General features: G+C 36.2%; 1 protein-coding gene across 1 annotated transcript in view; it reads right to left on the bottom strand.

The window, feature by feature from the left end:
- The window catches only part of r (carbamoyl-phosphate synthetase 2, aspartate transcarbamylase, and dihydroorotase rudimentary), a 489668-nt gene that overhangs the window by 186537 nt on the left and 276056 nt on the right, over positions 1-27075 (bottom strand). The window contains exons 21-23 of the mRNA XM_090390424.1: positions 19838-20020; positions 9891-10109; positions 950-1117 (exon numbers count right to left, since the gene is read on the bottom strand). Of these exons, the coding sequence (XP_090246550.1) occupies positions 950-1117; positions 9891-10109; positions 19838-20020 (570 nt within the window). The remainder of the gene's footprint in view (positions 1-949; positions 1118-9890; positions 10110-19837; positions 20021-27075) is intronic.

The following is a 27075-nucleotide window of genomic DNA, read 5'->3' as shown; positions in this document are numbered from 1 at the left end:
GAGTATGTAATTTTCATTTATTCAATTTAAACACAGTCATTTAAAAGTTCAAGCTAGATAAGTAAATGTAGGCTTACTGACCCATTGTGAAATCCTGCTTTTTGGAAACGTGCCATTACTAGTTATCTATGTATATAGTGAACAAATGAGAATGCTCAGCAATTTGGAATTTATATGATTAAAAAAAAATAATAAAATAAAATAAAAAAATCAGCTAAAGCCTTTTTATTCCCGTATATACAGGGAGTAGGCGAGTCCATTTTTTGTCCTATCTAACTTTTTGGAGACCGAGTAGGCAGTTCAATCTCCACTGGTACCCAATCAGAGATAGCTGGCCCAAGGCTATCACTAATTAAGCGGCATGCAGTGAAGAGAGACAGCTCTACAGGTGCCGCCATCTAGCAGTTTATTAAGGGATTAATATAATTTTGACAACTTTCTGTTGATGTAACCAACTGATCACTAATGCCATAATAATTAGATGGCTATGGTAGACATATTGCAAAACACACCACAAACATATTTTCTGACTAAAGTTTATTGTTTATCCATTGCCTTTTAAATATAGCATACTATTTAACTGTCACACCAATCATATCTCCACACGAAACTTGCAACTTAGAGGAATATAAAAAGTTTTTCATATTCCTCTAAGTTTCTTAATTTTCATTAAGATGACAATCCTTTAGATCAAGGCAGTTTATTCTTTAGCACCTACTCATCAGAGGATGAGCTAGAGCTCTATGTTTGAGGTGTTGATAACCCCTTGCTTTTGTATTGGATGGTGGTATGAGTCTTTGTACATGTATTGGCTTTTATGTGTAGGTTTACATGATTAAATATATAAAATAAATAAGGCTCATAAGTGAAAACAGCATTATTTTTTTGGAGAGTAATATTTTTAAAACAAAAATTTAATAACAGTACAGTGTTGAAAAAAGATACTTACTTTAACACCTACTCTACCACATCCAAATATAATATCTTTTGGATCTCTCTTTTCTCTCATAATCACTCTAGTGGCAAATGCTACAAAGTCACAGTTCAGAGTCTTTGACACAAACGGAAATGACCTTGAAACCCTTAAGTTACATTCTATGACTTTTAACTGATTATCCTAGAAATTCAAGAAACATATTTTTAGTTCCAAGACAGTAAGACACTACACATCACTGCAAACAATTTTCTGATACACATCTTCAATAACCATAAGTATACTAGGATAGCAGTAAATTATCAAGTTTACGCTACTATGCTTCCTATCAATTTTCTTCTTTCAGGTGAGCTTGATGCACACTGCCTATATGCATCGAGTCCACCTTATTTTGGGCTTGTACAATACTTTTCCTGCCAAACACCCATTTTTTTTCCCTTCTTTTAACTATAGCTGATAATTAAAATTATAATTAACTATAGCCATGCTGCCTTAATTATATATATTATATTTTATTTTTTGTCATGTAGCAGCTTCACATTTTATCGTTTAAACAACTGAATTCTTCAATTTTGAAGTCAGGGCTATCTATAATTTTGGCTCTTGTTTTTGAGCTCTTCCTTTCTCTTTATCCCAATCTAGGATTTTTTTTTTTTTTAAATTATAATCCCATTCATGAGACATTGTTTAACAATTAGTATCATAATGGGCAGAAAGGTAAGGAGAAAGAGGAAACTTGTTAATGTTCAATTTGAAGATTTATAAATTATCTTCATATTTGTAAATTTAGGGACACAAAAACACACGTGTTGAACAGATTATTTTATTAATTACTAATAAAATAAAACTTGACGTTTCGACCCTGTATCGAGGTCATCATCGGAATAATACAAGCATATAAGGAACCAAGCTACATGCTCTGTATACTGGTAAACTAAATCTACTTAATTAATCCTTTTCCCTAGCCTGACCTCTAGTGATAAAAAAAAAATAAAATAAAAAAATAAATACAACTACAATAAACTGCTAAAGTCCTCATGTATTAACATTCTTCTGAATAGTTCTGATTGTTATAATATGATTTCTTTCAGTTGCTGTTGAATGTTACAAACACTTCACCAGGTTGTCTTCTTGTAGTGGGATTTTTCTATGGCTAGTTTAGGTTGTTATACAGGTGTCCTCCACATTCTTGAAATGGTTAAGCCATCATTTTTGTTGAGATTTGGGTTGTGTTTGAGCATTTCACGACTCTTTAAATTTTCTCTCAAACCAGGCTTTGGTGCGGTGTAGGGACTTGGTATTTTTCCAATCAATTCTGTGGTATGTTTGGAGTGCGTGGTCAGAAAGGCCAGTTTTACCAAAATGGAGGTATTTAATGTGCCGTTTGTGTTCGTCTTGTCTGATTGGGATAATTCACCCTGTTTCCCCTATGTATGGTATGTTACATGTGCATTGTATTTTGTATACCCCTGGGTGGGCTAGGTGTGGAAGAGGATCTTTAGAAGAACTGAGTAGGTGTCTTAACTTATTTGGGGGTTTAAAGGTGGTTTTAATGTTTGCGTAGTGTTCTGTCTATTTATTCAGAAATGCCTCTAACATAAGGAATGGCAATAGCATTCCTGAAATCTTTTTTGTTCTTACTGGTATCTTTATGGAGGATCTTGTGAATAGTTTTTTTACTGTATCCATTTTTTTTTATAAATGTGTGGTTGATGATATTGTATTCCTGGTTTAGAGCCTGTTCATTAGAACAAATAGTTAGAGCTCTTTGTTTAAGGGTGCTTATGACACCTAGTTTTTGTGTTGGGTGGTGGTAAGAATTTTTGTGTATGTATTGGCCTGTGTGTGTGTGTGTGTGCGTGTGTGTGTGTGTGTGTGTAGGTTTGCGGTAAACTGAGAAGGAGAGACAGCCAGAGGGAAGACGTGACAAGTGTGCCTAGGAAAGGAAGAGAGTTGTTTTTTTTCCATTTCAGTGGTGAATTGGATACGTTTGCGTTGTTTGTTTAGGTGGCTAAGGAATGTATTTAGAGCTTCGCAGCTGTGGGGCCAAATGGCGAAAATATCGTCGCCGTATCTGAGCCAAAATTTGGGCTTTAGACATGCTGTCTCTAGAGCATGTTGCTCAAAGTCTTCCATATAAAAGTTAGCTGGGGGGGGGGTGAGCCCATGGCTGTATCTTCTTTTCGAAGGTAAAAATTGTTTTGCCACACGAAATATTCGGAGCAGAGCACGTGGGCAAAAGAGGGCCGTGATGTTGTGTGGAAATATGTTCTGTAGGAACAAGATAGTGTCATTGATTGGGACATTGGTGAAAAGGGAAGTTATGTCAAAGCTGACTAATAAATCTTGGTCGTTGAGTGTAATGTTTTTAATTTTATTAATGAAATGTTGTGTATTTTTTTTTTTTATGTAGGAAGGGGACTGACCTACCAAATCCTTGAGTATGGCTGCTCATTTTTTGGCTAAGTGATAATTTGGGCTGTCAATTCCTTCAACAACCGGACGTAGTGGTGTGCCTGGTTGTGTAATTTTGGCAGGCCATAAATTCTGGGTGCACGGGAATAATAAAGTATTAATTTTTTTGTTGTTTCTTCGGGCCATGTGTGGACAGATTTGATGAATTCAGTTGTTTTCTTTTTTGTTACGTTTTGTAGGGTTGTAGTTTACCATTTGGTAGGTGTTGTGGTCTGATATTAAATGGTTCATTTTTTCAATGTATGCTGTACGGTCTAAAAGGACAGTGGCATTGCCTTTATCTGCTTTCGTGATTATAATGTCTTGGTTATTTTTTAAGGATTTAAGGGCTAGATTTTCGGTTTTGTTTAAGTTGGTGCTTAGTTTTTTGTTTGAATTTAGTATACACGATGTTTCCATTCGTATTTTATCAGCCAAAATGATGGGGAGGGATCTTAAACCTCTCTCGATATGATACACGAAATCAAGTTTGTTCACTGACCTCGGAGCAATGGCATAATTCAAACCTTTCTTTAGCAGTAAGAGTTCACCTTGGGTGAGATTGTGGTTTGATTGGTTGATAACCAAGCAGTGGTCTGATGGTGGCTGGTTGCTCCTAACTTTGTTTGTGGGTGATTGGCTGCTCCTTCTGATGTCAGTTTGTGATTGGCTGTTCCTTTCGTTATGGCGTCTTGATGGTCTTGTGCTTTTCTGTTGTTATAGGGCTTGAAATTTAATTACTAATTTTTGTTTTTCAGAAATGAGTGCTTGGCCAAGTCGTCTGTGATCCTGTCTAAAATCTCCCAAATTTCTGGAATCACATAGTTGGATAGCTCTAATTTAAGTTGTAGAACTTTGGCTTGGGTGGATGTTAGATTTTTACATGCCTCATGGATTTGTTCTCATAACAAGGCTTTTTCCAACCGGGCATAAATATGGAGTACTTTGGCTGATTTAAACTTCTTTAGTTTAATGCAGTTGGGTATTACGTTGCTGTCTCTACATCGTTTCAAAAAGGCTAATCGATTCGTTAACAAGGAAACACGTATCTTTACCTTGCCGTAGAGGCTGCACTGCTTGTGGGTCACATCTCCATGAATTATGATGATTCTTTCTTTTAAGGTTATACTGTGATCAGCACTCATATTTGTAAATTTAGGGACACAAAAACACACGTGTTGAACAGATTATTTTATTAATTACTAATAAAATAAAACTTGACATTTCGACCGTTTCGTTTATAAATTGTCTTCTTTAGAGGTTTAGAAACTATAAGGGGAAAACTTTTCCAAAAGAGAATAAATTTATTGCAAGCAAAAATACCTTGGAGTATTGTTGCTTGCAAGATATTCGACTGGGTTGATTTACTATTCTATGTAAACTAGTTTAACGTACAGTGCATGTTACAGGCATTTCTTCCCTAGGTGGAAAAAAAGTAGTAGGTGTTAGATGACTCATCGCCTCTTGAAACACCATCGCCCTGTTGTAAACAGAGTAATGGAAGCATGAAATGGTCATGTGTTTCAAGCTTTGCTTTCTATCCTATCCTTTCTTCACATATGCTATGAAGATGATAGTCTTTCTGAATGTGCTTTTCCCCCTGTAATCAATTAACTAGTCAGCACATCCATTTAAGGGCACAGCAATATAACTGTTTCCAGGCTGGCTGTTAGATAGTACACAGCACCAAATCTGTTTGTAACGCTTTAGTAGGATTTCTGATCAACTTTCAAATAATCCTGCTGTAACCCCCCTTCCTGCCAGGTTGTGACAGCAGGGTGTACTGGTGGGGGATGATATTTCGATTGGAGATTGAGCACTCCCTGCTGATGGTCATATCCACAAATCCTTCTCCCAGCTGCTCTAGATTTTCCTAATATTTCACTACCATGAAAGTCAATATAGTTAAAATACAATCTCCCACAATAAATAAATACACCCAATTCTCCATTTAAACGGTAGATTGGTTCCAGAAAAATACATGTAAATGAAAACCATGTAAAAGAGAATACAATGCATATGAAAAAATAGAAGCATGGCTCCAGATGTGAAAACCCGATACGATCAATAAATTATTTTCAAACAAAACATATGAAAATCATGGAATAAAACTATTTAATTTTAATGGAATATTTTTTATTTTAAATACTTATTTAAAGTATATACATATCTATCTTTCTTAAAGAAACTACAGTAGTGTGTGACTAATAAAACAGAAATTTGAAAAGGTCCAAATACACTCTCTCGCATATGGTTATTAGTTAAATTTTATTCGCTGTCACTTTTTGACAGCAGCTGCATTCTTTTGTGTGGGACTGGAATTATTCACGCCCATCACTTGAAACACTTTGGCCATCCTGTTCATACTGCAATGGTGAAACATTTTCTTTAGTAAAAGGAACTAAATTAGCACTAATTTCCAATAATTCTGAAGGTTGATTTTTTTTTTTTTTTACCATGTACTCTAATTATCAATGAGATCCTGTTTTGACTAGATCTTTGTATAATTCTTCATATCGCGCCATACATGAATTCAGTTCAAGTTTAAAACTGTTCAGCTCATTCAGTATTTGGATCACGTGCAAGAAAATGACTGCAATTTACTAGCCATTTGAAGCCCTTCTTTAATTAATCCTGCAGTGAGCGCAAAATCTCTTCATCATCCCTTTTCATCGAGATTCTCAAGGACAGCTTCTATTATTTTGTCATTATTAACAGCCTTGTCAACCATCAATATCTGCAGACGAAAAATCTTCAAATCCTTCTCCGCCAACTGCATGTACTAATCTGGGATCTAGTATGTATTTAATTAAAAGAAATGCATGCATTAACCACAGTGAAAATTATTTAATTTAATTGTAATTTCATCCTAAGTATCTTAGGACATCATCAATATAGTAGTTTAAACAATAATAGGAATAACATACAGTTAGGGGGACGCATGATTACAATAGAATCTCATTAAACGTGCGTAACGTGTTACAGAAGTAAAAAAAAAAAAGAGATTCTATTGTAATCATGCGCCCTAACTGTATGTTATTCCTATTATTATTAAACTACTGTACTGATGATATCCTAAGATACTTAGGATGAAATATTTACAATTAAATAATTTTCACTGTGGTTAATACGTGTGTTTCTTTTAATTATGATCTCACCACAGGTTTCATTATTTAAAAAAGTATGTATTTAAATTTAAAAAAAGTATGTATTTAAAGTTGGTGGTGTCGATTCTGATAATGCCAGCTTAGCAAGTTTCATGCAATCTAAAGCAGAAAATTTGTTCCACACATCAATAACTGTCAGTAAATTATCCAGTTTATTCAAAATGTATTGGAATGTCCTTTTTACGTAAAAAGTTTTGAAGGTAGCAATCACACCCTTGGTCTAGTGGTGTGGTTGTATTAGGTGACAGAAAACAAAATTCCACATTCGGGTGTTCTAAAACAGCCTTCAGTGCACTAGTAACGTATTGAAATCCACATCTTTCATTGCCAGCTGTCTTAGAGATCGATTAATGAGTAATGGTTTTAATAACCAACCTCCTAAAGCATTGCTGCAAAATAATAGTCACACGATCCTTAGCTGCTTTAAAGCCACCAACATTTTTTTGTGATTTCGCTATAAGTTCTTACTTGTCATTTTTTTTTTCCAAAATAAAGGCCAGTCTCATCTGCGTTCCAAATTGATCAGGAGTGTAGCGACCGTTTTCAATAATTTTGGACATTATCACTACAATACAGTGATAAAGTCACCGGTACTCCTGAGTTAGGCTGCCCGAGTTTTAGTTTTAATTTCTTATAAACAACTCCTTAACACATGAAACTTAAGGTAGAGAACTTTGTAATCATAATAATAATAAAAGCTATATTATATTACTAGCGTAATATAATATAGCTTTTAGATTATATAACATAGCTGGTAGAGATAAAAGGATCATCAAATGGCAAGAGCTGAATGTAACATGAATGCCAGTTCAACAGTTCTGCATACTGTACTCCCGTTGTTAAGCTAAATTTTTAAGAAAGTATATTTACAGATCTTCAATATAAACTCCATTCTCTGCTTTTAGAAATTGAAACCAATAAACCACAACCCCTTTCCCCCCTTCGCAACAAGGATTACTTTAAATCCATCACCATACCCTATATCTGAGGCACCTCAAAAAAAATTACAAAAATCCTAAAAAAACATGACTTAACTTCTTGTTACAGACAGACCATATAAAAAATTGGCATCCCTTATCCGCCCTACTAAAGACCCCCCCCCAGACCTACCTGGTGTATACCAGGTCCCTTGCAGCTGTAAGCTGTCCTACTTTGGCCAAACAGGCAGGACAGCAAATATCAGAATTTCAGAACACAAGGACTACATCCGGTTTCACCAATACAGCCACTCTGGTCTTGCTGACCATGCGCTGGATACCTGCCATAGAATACGGTGGAAGAAAGCCACGATAATACACTGTAGTAAATGCAAATATGAAAGGCTTTTCATGGAATCAGCTTCGGCCCTAAGAAACAATCCAAACTTCAACATATTCGGCTGCAATTCCTTAAATTATTTAGTAAAAATGCCTAACCAACATCTAAGCCTTTCCACAAGAACAAGGAATGGGAGAGGAACTATTTCACATTACAAGTGTTTCGTATAGTGTTGTCTTTTTTGTGTATTATAAGAGTTATTTGTAATCCCTAAAGATGTTTCAGTGCCAGATGAAATACTGGAAGCATTAAAATTAGTTTTTAATCCTTTCCTAGTGCTGTAAATATTCCATTAAGAATTGGAAAAGACTGATGTCTAGACGGTTCGTGACTGGGAGATAAGGAAGCAATTGGCATCCATACTTCTCCATGAGATCAGATACAATCGACTTCTGCTAAAACAAATCCTAAGGACCATGGAAATGGTTCATTATAACACAAGATATCTATAGGTAAAAACTGACATCCTTGATTCATTCCTAGGAAACAAAAGAAATAGCAAGAAATTATACACTGACACTACTAAGTACAATTTCTTGTCATTTCCTTTATTTGCTAAAACCATACATAAAAATGACTACATGAAAAAACGTACAAATGGAGGCAATAATGAGGCATGTAAATAAAAGAGAGAGAGAGAGAGAGAAGAAATATCAGAAAGTGAAATTATAATAATGAAAATCAAGAATTAACATATTAAAGATGAAAGTGCTATGTTATCTCATATTAATATTGCTTATTGTATTTCTATCTAAACTAATGCCACTTAATGTGCACATTTAGTTTCACAGTGAGCTAAATATAGTCTGTAACCGTTAAATCAAAAATGACCTGAAACTAAAGCACTCAGTTAACCATATAATTAGTCTCTGCCATAGAAAGAGAAGAAACAACCAATGAATAGCTAGTTTGCATTAGTCAGCCTAAGGGCAGGGATTGGTATAGCTGGTCTGAGCAAGTCAAGCTTCCTAAACTCACAAAGGCTCAATGACAGACATTACGTCTGTCCAATAAGCGATTGGCACCAACTATACCAACCACCTTTCCCTTCCCTTTAGGCTAAATAATGCAGACAAGTTGTTCAACACTTGTGTCCCTTTGCTCTGCATTTGATCATTTGCAAATGATCAATTACAAAGTTGACTAACTGACCAAATTTTCAGGTTATTTTTGATTTTTATAGTACATACTATACATAGTTTTCTACTTTCTTACATATCCCCCACTGCTGTTTTCATTTTATTTTTTCATGCTGTAATTTTGTGTGCATTATATATGATCTCTGCCAATCTTTTGTGTCCTGTTAACGTATGATGCCCTGCCATTTTATTTTTCCATTCTGTCATCAGTGAATGATTTCTCACTATGTCCTTTCTTCTGTTTTCTGCTATTACCCTTGTTTACTGATTACAATTTTCTCCTATCTTTTATTTTCTAGTTTTAATACAAAACACAAATTTTATGTAGTACTTTACAGGATAACTCTTAATAGCTATATTTTGTGATGTGGATTGTATGTAATTTGTGAGGAAATTTACTCACTATTATGAAGGTTTTGTGCTATTGCTGTTTGCAAAAGTGAACTTAAAATGGCACTGGTTGTATGGGAATTAGGCTAGAACTCTTCAATAGATACAGTGCTGATCATTATTTTATGTCTCTACTGTACTTCATATGAAATATGTGGCCTCACACTGTCATGCAAAATGGGTGCAATATCCAACCTGATTCAGATTCTTCTTCCATTCTATTTAACAGAACAAAAACATATGGAAGATGAAAACTATTAAATCATCTTACCAGCTATTAATCAGCAATATTGCAGCAAAACTTTTGAAATTACTCTTATATCTATATGCAGTATAGAATATCCTGGGATTAATGTTACAAGCATTCTTTGACATTATCCAATATAAGTGCAAGATAAAATTTAGCAATATAAGACATAAATCAAAAACAATAATTTGATAGATTAAAACAATTCATTAAATTTATTACATAAAAACATTTATTTATACCTTAGCAATAAGTTGAATATTGTATGGTCCATTTACTTCTAATGCCCTGCCAATAGCATGACAGATCTTCCTGATCTTTGAAAGAGTTTCTGAATTTAAGTCTTGAGGTGGTGTAACAAGTGTGGCATCGCCAGAATGAACACCAGCATTTTCTACATGTTCTGAAACAGCCATAATCAGCAGCTCCCCATCCACAGCTACAGCATCCACATCAATTTCCTAACGTAGTAGGAGTAAAAAAAAGTTATTACTTAAATTGAGTATTATAATTGTTTCAACCCAACTAAAATTTCAAAATATATTGTGCCATCTGGTTTATAATAATTTTACTTTTCTACAATGAAAATTCAGCTCAGTATGGAACGTGTAAGTTAACCATCAACTTATATTTTATACTGACTTATGTAAAGATTTGTCATTGAAATATTCTAATATTAAGAACTTTTAGTGCCTGAAATTATAACTGACTTGCACTGTAGCTAAAATCATACTGGTGATCAGAACTTTGACATATTAGACAGGGATAATTCAAAGTTCAATATGTCATATTAGACAGGGCTCAGTGATCCAGCCTTGAGTGGCAGTATTTTTATTTATTATTATTATTTTTTTAGAAGTTGGGATTTTTCCTACGACAAAATGTCCAGTGAACATCATGAATATATATATATAGTATAATGGCTTAAGATCTGTTTATACTAACAAGATTAACACTAAATAAGATGAGATCAAAACTGGTTACACCTATGTATTCCTTAGACTAAATTTGTAAGCTTCGCAGGAGAGATAAGATAATGACATTTACTAAGACTAGCTAACTCACTTTTGCTTATAATTAGATTATAAGCTCTTAGCTTGGATGAAAGTATGGCTAACTGAGTGACATCAAAAAAGTGAAATGTTAGTCTGCAAGATTTAAGATGACCAGTGGTGTACCCTAGGGATCAGTCCTCGGTTCATTGCTATTCAACCTTTACATTAATAACATTGGGAAGGATTTAACAGGAAAGATGCAAAGATAGGCAAGAGAAATCAGAAATGCAACTGCATGCAGCACTTGCAGGATGATTTGAATAACATGGAATTGTGGGCATGTGAAAATGAAAAGTCATTTTCACATGCCCACTTCAATTTTACATTCTAATGTCCATTTTCACATGCTCACTTCAATTTTAGTAAATTGCAAGTTATAAATTTTGGTGGAATGGGATACTCGATGTCAGGATTATAATAGAAGAAATTGATCAGACTATGAATCTTGGAGTTTTAGTAGACACAAAGTTGAAGTTCAGGAGCTATATAACAAAGACTGTGAATACAACTCAGGATAATTGCAATGCTGAGATCATTACTGACATGGAAGAATAAGAAAGTCGTTTTGCCTCTCTACAAGGCTTTGATACAACCCCATCTGGACTATTGGTTTCCACAATGATACAGATATAATGGAGATGGTACAAAGGACATGATGATAATGGAGTGGGGGATTTGTGGATTCAAATGGCAGACAGGAGAAAGAGGGTTGATTGGATAGAGACATACAAACTACTGAAAGGGTCATATAGGATACAAGTACACAGAATTTTTCATGCTATGGAAGGCAGGGATAGGATGAGAGCATACATGGAAGTTAAGAATAAATGCATTCAAGAAAGGGATGAGCTAGATTTTCTTTCATACAGTAGTGAGTGGCTAATGTTTTACCTACTGAGGTTGTGAGTGTAGACAGTGTGAATGCATTCAAGAGAAGGCATGACAGTAATAAATGGTCTCCCTCGATGAGTTCCAAACTCCATGGATTATAATCATAATAAATATTTGCTGAACAGAGCCAACATAATATAGAATAAAACACCAAGACAAAAAAGAACACAAGATAAAATTTCCAATATCATCAGCTCTTATATTTCTGTCTTCTAAGGCACTTTTTACCGTATCAATCCACCTATATCTTGGTCGTCCTCCGGGTCGTTTTCCTGCCAACCCGGCAGGGAACACTTGTTTAGCTAATCTTTCCTCGCCCATTCTGTTTAAGTGACCATACCACCTGAGATTAGCTCTGCTAACGCATTCCTGGATGCTGATAATGTCAAGTTCTTTCCTAATATCCTCATTTTTAATATGATATTGCCATTGATGCCATCCATCTGTTCGTGCCCCTAATCTTTCTCAGGACACTCATATCTGCAGTCTCTAGTCTTTGATCAAGTGTTTTACTTCTGACCCAGCTCTCAGATCCATAAGTTAAAACTGGTTTGAACACTGTGTTGTATACAGCTAATTTAGTGTTCAGACTAATTTCTCTCTTATTCCATATGAATTTATTCAATTGACTTCCTACCATGCCAGCATTGTTGATTCTGTTGTCTATTTCCATATTTAATTTACCATCTTCACTAAAAATCATGCCTAAGTAGCTGAAATCTTGTACTTGTTCTATAGGTTCTCCAATCACAATGGAGTTGATATTTTAAATGCTTCTGCCTATTTTCATTGTCTGTCATTTGTCTAAAAAAAAAGCAACATCAAAAGATCAGCCACTGTTCATATGTTAGCAGTTTTCAAGGCAGCATTGCTGTTGTATTAATGGTTTTTCTCTATTAATTCAGAACTGAAGTGAGAAATTGGATGGTAATATGACTATAAAGATTTATCATTATTCATAGAAATGGGATAATTTGCGCAAATTTTCAAATTGCATGACAGCAAAAGAATACAAGAAAATAACTTGGCAGAGAACTGGAGTCAATTCTGGAAACAGGTTTTGAACGACTTTAGAAATGCCATTCAGACAAGGACGACATTCTTTCTGACCTATTTGTTAGTGAAAAATCAAAGTAAGAACTGAATGAGTATTTGGAATGGTTGCATATTTATCAAGAACTTCAGCAGAAGTAAGAAGTCATGGCTCTTCTACCTAATAGTTAACAATGCAAAGAAATCATTCAAGTGTAAAAGAGGTGCAAGAGGATTGAACAAAAGTTATATCCAATAGCTATATTAAGAGATCAGAAAGTAATGACTGCCATTTTGAATGCAGGATTCCAACTTTTAACCTTTTTAAAAATCTATTTTGGATGCTTTAATAGTTTCCTTGCAGCTATTTTGTATTCTGATATGAATGGAAAACAAAAGATGGAGATTTTAATGAAAGCCAGTTGTAACATACCAAGTTCTTCTATTTTACCTTTGGCATGGCACACCTTCATAGAAAACCAAGGCACAAGAATTTAACTGGGATGGGAATAAGTATTTCCACACAAATAAGAATTGCTAAATAGATGTGCTAACTGCAAATGTATGAATCAGAAGACAGAAAACAATCCAACTAGAAAATTATGCACAAATATTGCAAATAACATCCCATTTGACATTCCTATAATGCCAAACAATATGTAGATAAGAGTGGTTCTGTGAGCAATATTGCTCCATGGGAGAAGAAATCAATATTGCATCATAGTTTGAAATACCTATGTCCACAACATACTAAATAACAAATCTATGGTATTTGTCGTGGCTATAGTTATAAACAATAAAAAGCAAAGGACAGCGAATGAATTTGATGGGAGGGAAGGCAGAGTTCTTGGACAAAGATGAAAAAGAGGAAATTTTGAATAATTAAACTTTTGCATATGTTCATTCTCTAGAGCAACACTTCCCAAACTGTGGGCCACAGCCCCCTTGGGGGGGGGGGGGCATAGGTTTCGTTGAGGGGGGCCCGTGAAATAATGAAAACAAATTTAAAATGTTTTAAGATTAAAAGTAGATTTTTTTTTATCTTAAAAGAAACACATTTAATTTTTATTATTTCTTTTCTGTTATTTTTTATATTTTAATGAAAAAAAAAATCACACATTGGTGCAGGTTCGTAAATTTTGCTTCCTGCATATTTCGACGCTTAATGAATATTAGTAAATATGCTTATTCATATAAGTTTCATTTCTAAGCAGAAATCTAAGAATTGCAGTTTCAAATATTTCACCTGATATTGACTTTTTTGTGTGTATTGAAACACATCCATCATATCAAATTGTTATGAAACTTCTTTTATGTTTTTAATTCTTTCTTGACTAATCATTTTACGTTTCATGTGCTTGTACTGCAAATGTGCAATAACGATATATCTATCTATATAAAAATATGAGATAATGTGCCATGTCAAATGTGCATGTAAGATGCTAAAAATGTAATATTTGCAATATTCGCTGTGTATGTTTTGTATTGAATACAATAAATATTATAATAATATATGTCTATTATGATTTTTTTCTGTGGCCGTGAAATATTTAAATTTTTCCAAAGGGGGGTTCTGACATCCAGAAGTTTGGGAAGCACTGCTCTAGAGTCATAAATGCCATCTTTTAGACAAAGCACAAGTGAGCATAAATGGGGAAACTAAGAAGGTGAGCAGTGCTTTAAATAGCTGAAATTTGAGTTTGGAAAATTAGGTGTGGTTATGCAAATTGATGTGGGAAATGAACATTGTTAAGACCTCATGTTTGTAAAGTGGATCTGGAATGTTTATCTGCATGTATAGTAACGGATTCTTCACTATACCATTCAAATGGAGAATTTCATCCAACACCCCAGCAGTGTCCACACACACACACACCCCCTTACACTCTATCCCTCCAGACACACCTAACAGAATCAATATTATTCAGTAGTTAATCTGGGAGACTCTAAAAGCATCATTACTATTAGATATCAGCTCAAGTCCAGTATGCTGTCTAGCAGCCAGTCAATAGAAAAACTATTTTAAAGTTGTCACTGCGAAAAGAAATGTTCATTTCTCTATGATGTCAAACAATTGTGAAGAGACTTATTCTGGATTCCAAGCATACTTTTTGACCACTTTAGCTTTTAATAAGCAAAAGCTGCAGGGTGGCAAATCTCATCTACCACATAGTGCCACAGAAATTTGGTCTCTTCTCTGAGACGTTGATGCCAAACTTGACATGGCTGCCTAGATCCCACATGGACAGTTCATTCCGTGATAACTATTATTTAAGGAATTGACAGCGTATACTAGAATATAGATTAAATAAACTTTAATATATACTTTCCGGGTGCTTAAGGGTCAAAGCTGTATAACTGAGAGGAGACCTCCACATAGCCTTTAAAGGAATGCGGAGAACCGACCAGGGCTTCTGACCTAATGTCCAATCCTCACCTTCTCGTGGTGCACCCTGTTGGGTATCTACTTTGATACTGAACGAACGAGGATGGGCTGGCAATTTGGGATTTAGCCGACCAAATTGTATTCTTATTGGTTAAACCAAAATAAAAAATGATGGTACAACATGACAAAATTTCATGCCGGCTGGGGCGCCGCCCGGTTAAACAAGGCCCCCGTTGTTTTCGCCAGGGAACCAGGGCGAACAGCAAAAAGTCAGCTACTGGAACAAATCTGAAAACAAACCCCAACTCAACATCACCAGAGTTAAAGATCGGTACTATCAACGTAAGAAGCCTGAATGGCAAAGAAATGGAGCTAGCTGAGGAATTAGATAAGTACCAGATCGACATAATAGGGGTGACTGAAACAAAACAGACCAAAACTGGTGAGATCTTTCTGAGCAATAAATACAAAATGTTATATTCAGGCAATGACAATCAAGGAAAAGAAGGAGTAGCCATAGTATTCAACACAAAATACGAGGCTAATCTTCTTGAATGGCAGTCAGTCTCAACTAGAGTAATGTGGGCAAATATGAGAATGGGGAACTGGACAATGAGACTTATTTGTGCCTATGGTCCCACAGAAGGTTATACTAAGGTAGAAGTGGAGGAATTTTTTGAGGCTTTAGAAAAAGCAACTGACACAATGAAAAAGGAAAAGTTGGTCCTTGTTGGGGATCTAAATAGTAGAGTAGGAAATGATTGTGAGACATACAAAAATATTTTGGGAAAATTTGGAGAAAAGAGCAAAGCTAATAATAATGGCAAATATCTGTTGGATTTCTGCTCAGGACATGGACTGGTTATTACTAACACCATGTTCCAACATAAAAATGCGCACAAATTCACATGGAGAGAAGAGGCTAGGAATAAGAAAAGTCTCATTGACTATGTTATTGTTGATAGTGATGTTTTCTCCCTGGTGCAGGACACCAGAGTGTACAGAGGATTTGAAATCGGAAGTGATCACTATTTAGTCTTGAGTAGGATAAAATTGAATTTCATATTGAAAAGAATAACATGTAAGAAAGTTTTAAAGCGAATAAAAGTTGAGCAGCTCTCAGATGTGAACTGTAGACTAAAATACACAAAGATTATTGAAGAAAAAATGAAAGAGTTTGAGAACAGGAATCAAACCTTGGAGATTCAGTGGCAAACTCTGAAGGAAACATTGATTGATTCTGCCAGAGAGGCATGTGGTGAGGTTGTGTGCAAGGATAAAAAAATCAGAACTCCCTGGTGGACACAGGAAGTTAAAGAGACAGTGAAGGAAAAGAAGAAAGCATATCAAAAGTTCCTGGCAAATAAGTCAGCTTTTACTCTTACAGAATACAGAGACAAATGTAAGAAAGCTAAACAGTGTGTAAAACTAGCTAAACAAAAGTCATGGGAGGACTTTGGCAAGAATATAGAAAATAAATATCAAGAAGGTGGCAAAATATTCTGGAGGTTGTTGAAGAAGCTTAGGAATGGAGGAAAGAGTGCTGTAAAAGGAATTAAAGATGATAAAGGTGAAATGAAAACAGGAGAAAAAGATATCCTTGAAGTATGGAGTAATTACTTTGAAAAACTGCTAAATGAAACAAGCAGTGATGACAGCACAGTGATAAAAAACACTGACCAGGCATGCAGTCAGGAATACATATCCATACTTGAAGTAGAAAAAGCCATCAAAGGCTTGAAATGTGGAAAGGCAGCAGGAGTAGATGATATTCGACCAGAAATGCTGAAGTATGGTGGTATAAGGGTCTTACAGTGGCTGCACTGCATAGTTCAGAAAGCCTGGACAGAGGGTCGAATTCCCGATGATTGGAGTAGAGCTCTCATAGTACCCATATATAAAAAGGGAAATAAAACTGAATGTGAGAATTACAGAGGTATTTCCCTACTGAGTGTTCCTGGCAAGATCTATGCACGTATACTTGAGAAACGGTTGAGAAGAATTGTGGAAGAAAAGCTTGGTGAAGAACAAGCTGGATTCAGGCCAAATAGAGGCTGTCAGGATCAGATTTTCACTTTACGACAAATAGTCGAGAAAGCATGGGAATATAACAAAGATCTGTATTTAAGTTTTGTCGATTTGGAAAAGGCATATGACAAGGTGCCAAGAGAGAAGCTATTCAATACGCTGCAGTTATATGGTGTCAATGGGGCATTATATCAAGCAATACTTAGTCTTTATTTGAGTTGTGAGTCAGCAGTTAGAATTGAAGGAAGTACAGGAAAATGGTTTAATGTTAAATCTGGTGTGAGACAAGGATGTACATTATCCCCTCTGTTATTCATTATCTATATGGATCACATTATGAAGGAATGTGGTATTAAACCTGATATCAAAATTGGAGATGTTAATGTCAGCTCTTTGCTTTATGCGGATGATGTTATACTTCTAAATAAATCCGCTACAAGTCTGCAAGATTCTCTGACTAAATTGAATAGCTGTTGTAATAGATATGGTATGAAGGTCAGCAATAAAAAGACAAAGACAATGAAAATAGGCAGAATCATTGAAAATGTCAACTGTGTTGTGAATGGAGAACCTGTGGAACAAGTAAAACATTTCAGCTACTTAGGCACAATTTTTACTGAAGATGGTAAACTAAATATAGAAATAGAAAACAGAATCAACAAAGCTGGTATCGTGGGAAGTCAATTGAATAAATTCATATGGAATAAGAAAGAAATTAGTCGGAACACTAAATTAGCTGTATACAAGACTGTGTTCAAACCAATTTTAACTTATGGATCTGAGAGCTGGGTCAGAAGTAAAACACTTGACCAAAGACTAGAGACCGCAGATATGAGAGTCCTGAGAAAGATTAGAGGCGTGAACAGATGGCATCAATGGCAATATCATATTAAAAATGAGGATATTAGGAAAGAACTTGACATTGTCAGCATCCAGGAATGCGTTAGCAGAGCTAATCTCAGATGGTATGGTCACTTAAATAGAATGGGAGAGGAAAGATTAGCAAAACAAGTGTTCTCTTCCAGGTTTGCAGGAAAACGACCCAGAAGAAGACCAAGATATAGGTGGATTGATACGGTACAAAGTGCCTTAGACGATAGAAATATAAGATCTGATAATGTTGGAGTCTTGACAAGTAACAGACTGATTTGGAGGAAAATTGTAGATAGGAAGTTAGTAGTGATGTAATTTTTTCATGTAGTACTGTCATATCCTGTACACCAAATTTGGGAAACTTGAGGGTACATGGCAGGAATTTGATGATGATGATGATGATGATGATGATATACTTTCCGATATTTCGGTGAACGTCACGTTGCCATCTTCTTGGGAACTTACTATAAAGACACGTGCACGCAAGTACTAATAACAGCAAATGAGCCTGAAGCTAGGAAGCTAGCGTTTCCGTAAAGGCCTGATGGTTCCCCCTGGCGGGCTATATTGGTAGTTCTTGGCCTTTGGGCTGAAGTTCTTCTGATAAAAGTTTCCCAAATTTGGGGCAGTTTCATGCATCCAAATTTGTTGAGGTTTGGCATGTTCCTAAGGGCCGAGGCTGGTTCCATGAATAGTCTTTCATACTTGAACTTGCTGCAGTGTATTACTGTGGCTTTCTTCCATCTTATTCTGTGGCGAGTATCCAGAGCGTGGTCTGCAAGCCCAGAGTGGCTGTACTGGTGAAATCGGATGTAATCCTTGTGTTCCGAGATTCTGATATTTGCTGTCCTGCCTGTTTGGCCAAAGTAGGACAGTTTACAGCTGCAAGGGACCTGGTATACACCAGGTAGGTCTAGGGGAAGTGGTTGGTCTTTGGTCTCTTCTCTGAGACGTGGATGCCAAACTTGACCCGGCTGCCAAAGACCAACCACTTCCCCTAGACCAACCTGGTGTATACCAGGTCCCTTGCAGCTGTAAACTGTCCTACTTTGGCCAAACAGGCAGGACAGCAAATATCTGAATCTCGGAACACAAGGATTACATCCGATTTCACCAGTACAGCCACTCTGGGCTTGCAGACCACGCTCTGGATACTCGCCACAGAATAAGATGGAAGAAAGCCACAGTAATACACTGCAGCAAGTTCAAGTATGAAAGACTATTCATGGAACCAGCCTCGGCCCTTAGGAACATGCCAAACTTCAACAAATTTGGATGCATGAAACTGCCCCAAATTTGGGAAACTTTTATCAGAAGAACTTCAGCCTAAAGGCCAAGAACTACCAATATAGCCCGCCAGGGGGAACCATCAGGCCTTTACGAAAACGCTAGCTTCCTAGCTTCAGTCTCATTTGCTGTTATTAGTACTTGCGTGCACGTGTCTTTATAGTAAGTTCCCAAGAAGATGGCAACGTGACGTTCGCCGAAATATCGGAAAGTATATATTAAAGTTTATTTAATCTATATTTCTAGTATACGCTGTCAATTCCTTAAATAATAGTTATCATGTTTAACCAGCGTATAAGCCTTTCAACAAGAATAATGACAGTTCATTCCATGTTTCATGGTCTAATATCTATTGACTGAGAGACATATCAACTACTAAAAGACCAACCAACATGTAAGTGTAGGCAGAGGTTTTGGTTGTTGCAGAATGATCACTTCCCTAAGTTGAACTTATTCTATTTTGCTGTGGCTAAAGATATCAGTTGATCAGCATATTAAATTTCAGTGGTTTATCACTGCATGCTGCCATTTATCTTGGCTATTTTGAGAAGGTTCTCTTCAGCCCTACTTTTATGTCCAATACATAAAATACATTATATAAATAGGATATATTTATAAATATAAAAACGGCATTTACCTTTGCTTCCAATATAAACTTTGAAATAACTACGGGATTATCTTTGGATACAGCACTAGCCTCAGTAAGATACGTCTCCAGATCTTGGTGCGAATGAGCTACATTCATAGCTGCTCCACTAAGAACATATGATGGACGAACCAGACATGGATAGCCAACTTCTTCACAGAATTGTTTAGCAGTCTACAAAAATCACATCATGGTTAAGCAATGATATAAGGGAGAAGGGAAAGGATTAAAAACAATATTTTAAATGTGCATCATACAATTGATTCTCACTATAGCAAACATAACTGCAGAAATAGTTTGTTATAGTAGTTTGCTATAGAGAATTTCCTTTAAAATGGCACTGTGCATATGAGACTTAGTGAATTTTTTTTTAATATATAAAGTAGTTTGTTATAGTAGCATGTTTGCTACATAGAGAGGCCAACTGTAATATCAAACTTATAATTAATCTGAAGGTATTTAAAGCAATTAACTTATATTACAAATTTAAAACAGCAGTTCTGAATTGAGGATATCACCATTTAAAAAATTCTAACTTTCATTCTAATAAATTATGGAGACAACTACTATGTTAGTAATTTCTGTTAAAGAACAATAAAAAAAAAAAATCACAATAACTCAAAACCTGTATAAATAAGTTTAATTCAATAACAAATGGGTACATGTAAATGCTCCTCAAGGTTTTTTTGGAGAGGGTTGATAACAGTAACACATCTAGTTACTGTTATCAACCCCTACCTAGAGCAGGGGTTGCAAACTGGTGGCCACAGGATGGATGTGGCCCACGACCTTAATGATTTCTTTTCTAAAAAAGAATGTTTCTAACATCCTGCGGGGATTAAAAACAGAAAAAAATTCAAAATTCTAAATGTTTTATGACAGCTTTAAAAAAAAGTAAAACTTATTACTACAATTCTTTGTACCATGTTTCTATCATCAAATGTTGGCAATACTGAATGGAAGTTACTTGTCATGCAGCCATTTTAAGCCACGTGATACAATGTCAATAAGTTACAGGTTACCATTGTCATATGACAATGTGCTAATAAAAAGTTACCTCAATAACTTATTTTTTTTTGCCCATAACAATGTCTGAATTTAAAGTTAAAAAAAGAAAAATAGATCAAGAAGGCAGAACTTTTCAAGAAAAATGGGAGAAAGCATATTTCTTTGTGGAAGTAAAAAATATTCCAACATGTTTGATATGTAGACAAAGTGTCACCGTGGTGAAAGAATATAACCTAAAACTCATTATGAAACAAACCATAAGAACTGTGATAAATATACAGAAAAGATGCACGATGCCAAACTTAAAAGATTTAAAAAATGAACTGAAGTTTCAACAGAGGATATTTTCGAATGTTATCACAAGTGATGTTGCTGTTAAATGTAGTTACGTCATAAGTGAAAAAATTGCTCGGGCTTTGAAACCTTTTACTGATGGAGAATTTATTAAAAATTTTATTTTAAGTGCAGTCAAAATCATATGTCAGGAAAAAAAGCAAGCATTTCAAAGTATAAACCTATCAAGAAATACAGTTGCGGGCATGTTGAAGATATAGTAGAGAACTTCCAAGATATAGTGCGTGAAAAAATAAAGTTTTGTAGCATTTTCCATTGCAGTTGACGAATGTACAGATATTATTAATTCTTCCCAGTTAGCAATATTTATTCATGGCTTTGATGATGATATGAATGTGACCGAAGAACTATTGGATATAGTGCCTATGTCAGGAAATGACTTACATTGGTGTATTGAGAAAAGTCTTGAAAATGCTCACGAAATTCATATTGCAACACGAAACGAAAAAGAAGATATTGACATGTTAGTACAGAGGAAAAAGATGTCAGGTTTTAGGATCAAAATCAAATTAAAAAAAGGACTCGTAGATAAAAATCTTTATTTTTGCAAGTCAAAATTATTATTTAAATAATTTTCTTAAAGTATGAATAAAATGTAATTAAACTTATATTTTCTAAACTTGTTATATTTTTAAAATTTAAAAATAAAAATGGTTATAAATTTAAAAGGTGGTGTGACTTTTTAAATAAGTCAAAGCCCTGGCAACAAAAGAGCCTTTCTTTTTTTAGTTTATGTTTTGGTTCACAGAATAATAATGAATACAGCCCATGTCTAATATACATCTAATTGACTGGCCCTTTACTGCATTTGAGTTTGAGACCCCTGACCTAGAGCATCCCAGACATGTTCAATAGGCTTAAGGTCAAGAGATATGGCTAACCAGTGGGTTCATGAGAATGAGTATTACCATATTGTAGGATAAATGTCTTCCCTATTCACACCTGTATACAGATGAATATGGGAGTAGAGCACCTTGCCTAAATTGTTAGCATTTATGGTTCTTCTAAGAAGCAAATAGATTTTTTGATACATCCAGTCAACGAGATGCCTCCCCAAACCATCACCCTATTGAATAAATTTCTTTATCTTTGTTGTAAATACTTTCTATAAAGTTACAATCTGCTATACAAAGTGATACTAAGCATGATCTGATTTGGAGAGAACCAGGGGACACATAGAGTGGAGGTAGTGTGATTTTGTGTGTGTGTTGGTGGAGGGGGGGGTCTCATTGGATGAAAGTATTGACCTGTACATTCTTCTTAGCAGAATCATGAATTCTGCAACACAGAAACAAGGTCACATTCAGCCCACATAACTTCTGTTTCAAGTTCTCCAGAAAACTCTCATAGGCAATAATTTCAGTACTTATTTCGTACATTAGCCACATGCTGGTTTTGGGGGGGGGGGTGGGGGGGGGGGGGGGTGGGGGGGGGGGGGGGTGGGGGGGGGGGGGGGTGGGGGGGGGGGGGGGTGGGGGGGGGGGGGGGTGGGGGGGGGGGGGGGTGGGGGGGGGGGGGGGTGGGGGGGGGGGGGGGTGGGGGGGGGGGGGGGTGGGGGGGGGGGGGGGTGGGGGGGGGGGGGGGTGGGGGGGGGGGGGGGTGGGGGGGGGGGGGGGTGGGGGGGGGGGGGGGTGGGGGGGGGGGGGGGTGGGGGGGGGGGGGGGTGGGGGGGGGGGGGGGTGGGGGGGGGGGGGGGTGGGGGGGGGGGGGGGTGGGGGGGGGGGGGGGTGGGGGGGGGGGGGGGTGGGGGGGGGGGGGGGTGGGGGGGGGGGGGGGTGGGGGGGGGGGGGGGTGGGGGGGGGGGGGGGTGGGGGGGGGGGGGGGTGGGGGGGGGGGGGGGTGGGGGGGGGGGGGGGTGGGGGGGGGGGGGGGTGGGGGGGGGGGGGGGTGGGGGGGGTCCTTGAAGTTCTAATAATAATTAATTAATTAATTAAAGATATATAATAATAGTATTAGACTCTGTATTTAAATATTAAGCTACTTTATTAATTACTATATTAATATTATAACAACTTGTATTTGATAATTTAACTGCGTATTAATTGAAATGTAAATATTCCTTATTTATTCCTATTTGTAGAAGTTTAGCATTATGCAATACCTCAATTTTATTATATTTTGTTTGGTTGTCATGGAGACGTATGTAAGTGAGCGAGAACGTTTTGGAACACCACGTGAGGAGAAGGTTTATTGAAAAGGGTTTTAGAAAGAAATCACAAGAATAATTTAGGAGGGAAGAACGGATATATAAGCGATGAATGCTGAAATTATTAATTAATTAAGAGAGATTATTAGGAGAGATAGAGAAAGGAGAGGATTGGCATTAGGTTGGAATTGGAGCATTCGGCATTCGGGAATCACAGTGCGATAATAGCGAGTCGGCAAGTCACTCAAGCAGCTAAATAAAGTCTATTAGTGGAGAGGCAGTTAGCTAATAAGTTGTAGAATACAGCTGAGTGACTACTAAATAGACTAGCAATACTTGAGTTGAGATTTAATTTCAGGGCCAACCTGTCAAGGACACACAGCATCTTGAAATAAAGCACGGAGTTACTAGAGTAGTAGAGGCTGTAAGTTGAAGTTTACCATTAGCTGTGTTTAGAGTTATAGTGCCTAAAGAATTATTTGAATGCAGGAGGAATGAACAACTGTGCATATAAAACCTCAAGTTAAGAATTATTGTGTGTTGCCTTGTTTCATGAGTGATCAGTAGTACTTTATGCAACAACGTTTGTTTTTGTGTATTGTGACCAATGATTAATTCAGTTATTGCTTAGAAGAATTTACTTAATGAGTGCCGTTTACTGTTTAAAGTGTTTACAGCTATAAAAAGTGTATATGTATAAGTAGATGAAGATAGAAGATTATCGGTAAGATTATTCCAACCATTAATATTCCTATACAGAGAAGTGTGTGAGTTTCATCCTAGAATTTCTCTATACTAACAGTAACTATTGGTGAAAATTAGCTGAAGTGTAAATTTAAGTGTTTGTTTGTGAGGAAGTGTTACTGCAATTTTTGTTGTATTTGGAACTTAAGGAACTGTGAGAAGACTGTATTATAGAGATAACAGATTTACCATCGTATGAGTTGAATGATTGAACTTTCTGAGAAGCAAATGTTTGTGATATCTTAATTACTGAATTGAAGTTAAGTGTAAAATTTGTGATTTTAAAATTAAATGTTTGTTTTTGTTAATCTAAAGTTGTATTTTGATCTCTTTTACTGCACCATTCATAAAATATTTGAACCAAAGCGGGTAAATTAAATAAGTCAAATATACTCGGCCAGTATATATTTTAAGGAGAAATAGTTGAAGGTTGATTTTTCTTCAATTCTTGAACTAATTCAGATATAGAGTGGTGCAGTCTATAAATATAAATTTTCTCTATATTTGTATTAGAAATTAACTAGCAACTATTTTTTAGGTTAAGAACATCATAATAACTAAATGTCAGATCCAAAGTATAGATTGAGAAGAAATAGGATGCAACAGCAGACACTCTCAAAGACATCTAATAGACAGCCAATACTTAATTTCAAGTAAATTTCATGTAATTGGTTATGCATTCAGTCATGCTGATTGCCACTCATTAATAAGCTTGATCTCAAACTGTCTGTATACAGAATTGATAAATAGCACATCGACAAAGTACGAACTGACATAGCAGCTGATTCTGTGGTCTCATTTCCCTCAATATCTGTGGGGCTGGGAAAGCCAGTACAACCATACTTTTATACAATTATTTTAGGACATCATAAAGCAACGGGTGTGGATTATACACAGGAGAGGAATGGCTCATATAGAACTCAATGAGTCTATAAATCATACATTTTTGGTAGCAATTTTCTTACATGTGTACAAGCACTAGCTGAATGGCATGGGGCTCAGCTGTATAACTACTCCCTTCAATGGGGATCTAACTGGATATAACAGTCAGGAAACATAGCACCACTAATGGATATCTCAGATCTCAAAACCATCAGCATAGATACATAAGAAATCTGGGTACTATATGCATGTTACAACACAACTAGACAGGAGAAATGGAATATGAAACTTCCTTAGCTGGCACAGTGAGAGGTTTCATGATAGAGTGCAAATCTGTCGTTGGAGGAAGGCTGTAATGTCCAGTTCATGTAATGTAATCAAGCATTCAATACCAATAAAATAGAAATAAAACCAACAAAAATCAAAGAAACATCATAAAATACTAGCTTTAAGGTACAGTTAAGAGGTAAATGATTCTGTAAAAGCAATACCAAGGTTCATAATCTGACAAAGACTGAACAGACAATAAGAAATGCACCAGTAGCTATTCCTGTACCTTAATGAATAAGCAAGCTTTCAGCAAACAAGTGCAAGGTAAAGGCAAAACAAGGAACATCAATCAGCACTCCATTCTGTAGAGCAGGGATTTGCAATCTATGGTACGCATACCACTGGTGGTACGTGAGCCACTGCCTTAATGGTACATTTATTATCTTGAATTAAATATAGTGGTACGCCACTGGAAAAGGTTGAGAACCTCTGCTATAGAGGATAGCATGCCAAGGACCTTCAGTGCTCTCTGCACTCTTATCTTAGTTCAAAAATGTGAGGCCAGAAAGTTTGTCCCATACTAAATCTGGGTAAAGAGATTTTTGCATTTTGTGTCCTTACACGTTTCTGCATTTTTGGCAGAAGCACGTTACGACTTTTTTTTTTTTTTTCTGATGAAAAATTGAAGCTATTCTAAGGAGTTCATGAACAGATATGATGGATTTCATGTTGAAGTTGCATTTCAATGACCTCCTCATGTTACAATAATAAAGTAAACAGTGAAGTTATCAACATATAGAACTACTGTAGAAGAAAATTGATATCTACAATGGGAGGAAGCTGTTTAGCGATCAAGTTTACTATGACAACAAAGAGTATCATACCTAAGACAGAGCTTTGGTGAAAACACTCTTCTTGCAGAATTACCAAGAAAATGTGCTTCCCATGCGAGCTTGAGAGATCTGGCTACAGAGAAAGATAAAAATCCCTCTGATCCCACAACCTGCATTATAGAGGTATTTTAATATGCTGTATCCATGTCAAAGAAAACAAACCAGCTGTTCTTGTTTCAGGAATTCATCTCTTACACATGTTTATAAACAAACAAAATAGTCCAATATCGAACAGTGTCTATGATAGCCATTGTGTGTGTGTGTGTGTGTGTGTGTGTGTGTGTGTGTGTGTGTGTGTGTGTGTGTGTGTGTGTGTGTGTGTGTTAGAAGATAACTGCTAACCAAATACCAAAGAAGCCTAGCATTTAGCATTTTCTCCAATATCTTACAAAGATAGCATCAGAGTGATAGGTTGGCAATTGTTGTTTTGGATCTTTTCTTGGTTTTGGAATGGCAATGCCAATTGACTTATGCCATGAGTCTAGAAACTCCTCCTTGGTTCTACTGCACAATAAGAGAAGAACTGTATTGGTATGAAAAGTAAAAGTGCTCTTTTTAATTACTCCATAACAAATGGTCAATGGTACAGCTCATTTGTAGAAATGACCCACTGTTCCTATTGTTCTTACTGAACATTTAGATGGATTGAAAGCTATTGTGAAAAGTCTAGCCAAATTTCCCCCTTTTCCCAGAAAAAAGTTTTCGATTCAGCAACCACAGATCCAATATGCTGCAAGGTAGACAAAAAAATTTCCTGATTGCTATCTGGAAAATGAAAGATAGACTATGTCTGTCTATCTTTCATTTTCCAGATAGCAATCAGGTTTCTGTTAATAGCAGTTTAAAAATAAAAATAATACAAAATTCATCATAAGTGGCAGATAATTAAAGGGTAAAAAAAAAAATCTCTTCCAGAGGATAATGTTTAAGAA

The sequence above is a fragment of the Typopeltis vanoorti genome, chromosome 3, assembly GCF_054136105.1.
Source record: "Typopeltis vanoorti isolate ZY-2024b chromosome 3, IOZ_Tvanoo_1.0, whole genome shotgun sequence".
NCBI classification, from domain to species: Eukaryota; Metazoa; Arthropoda; class Arachnida; order Uropygi; family Thelyphonidae; genus Typopeltis; species Typopeltis vanoorti.
The sequence above is the reverse complement of the archived record's forward strand: the minus strand, read 5'-3'. Positions and strand labels throughout refer to the sequence as shown.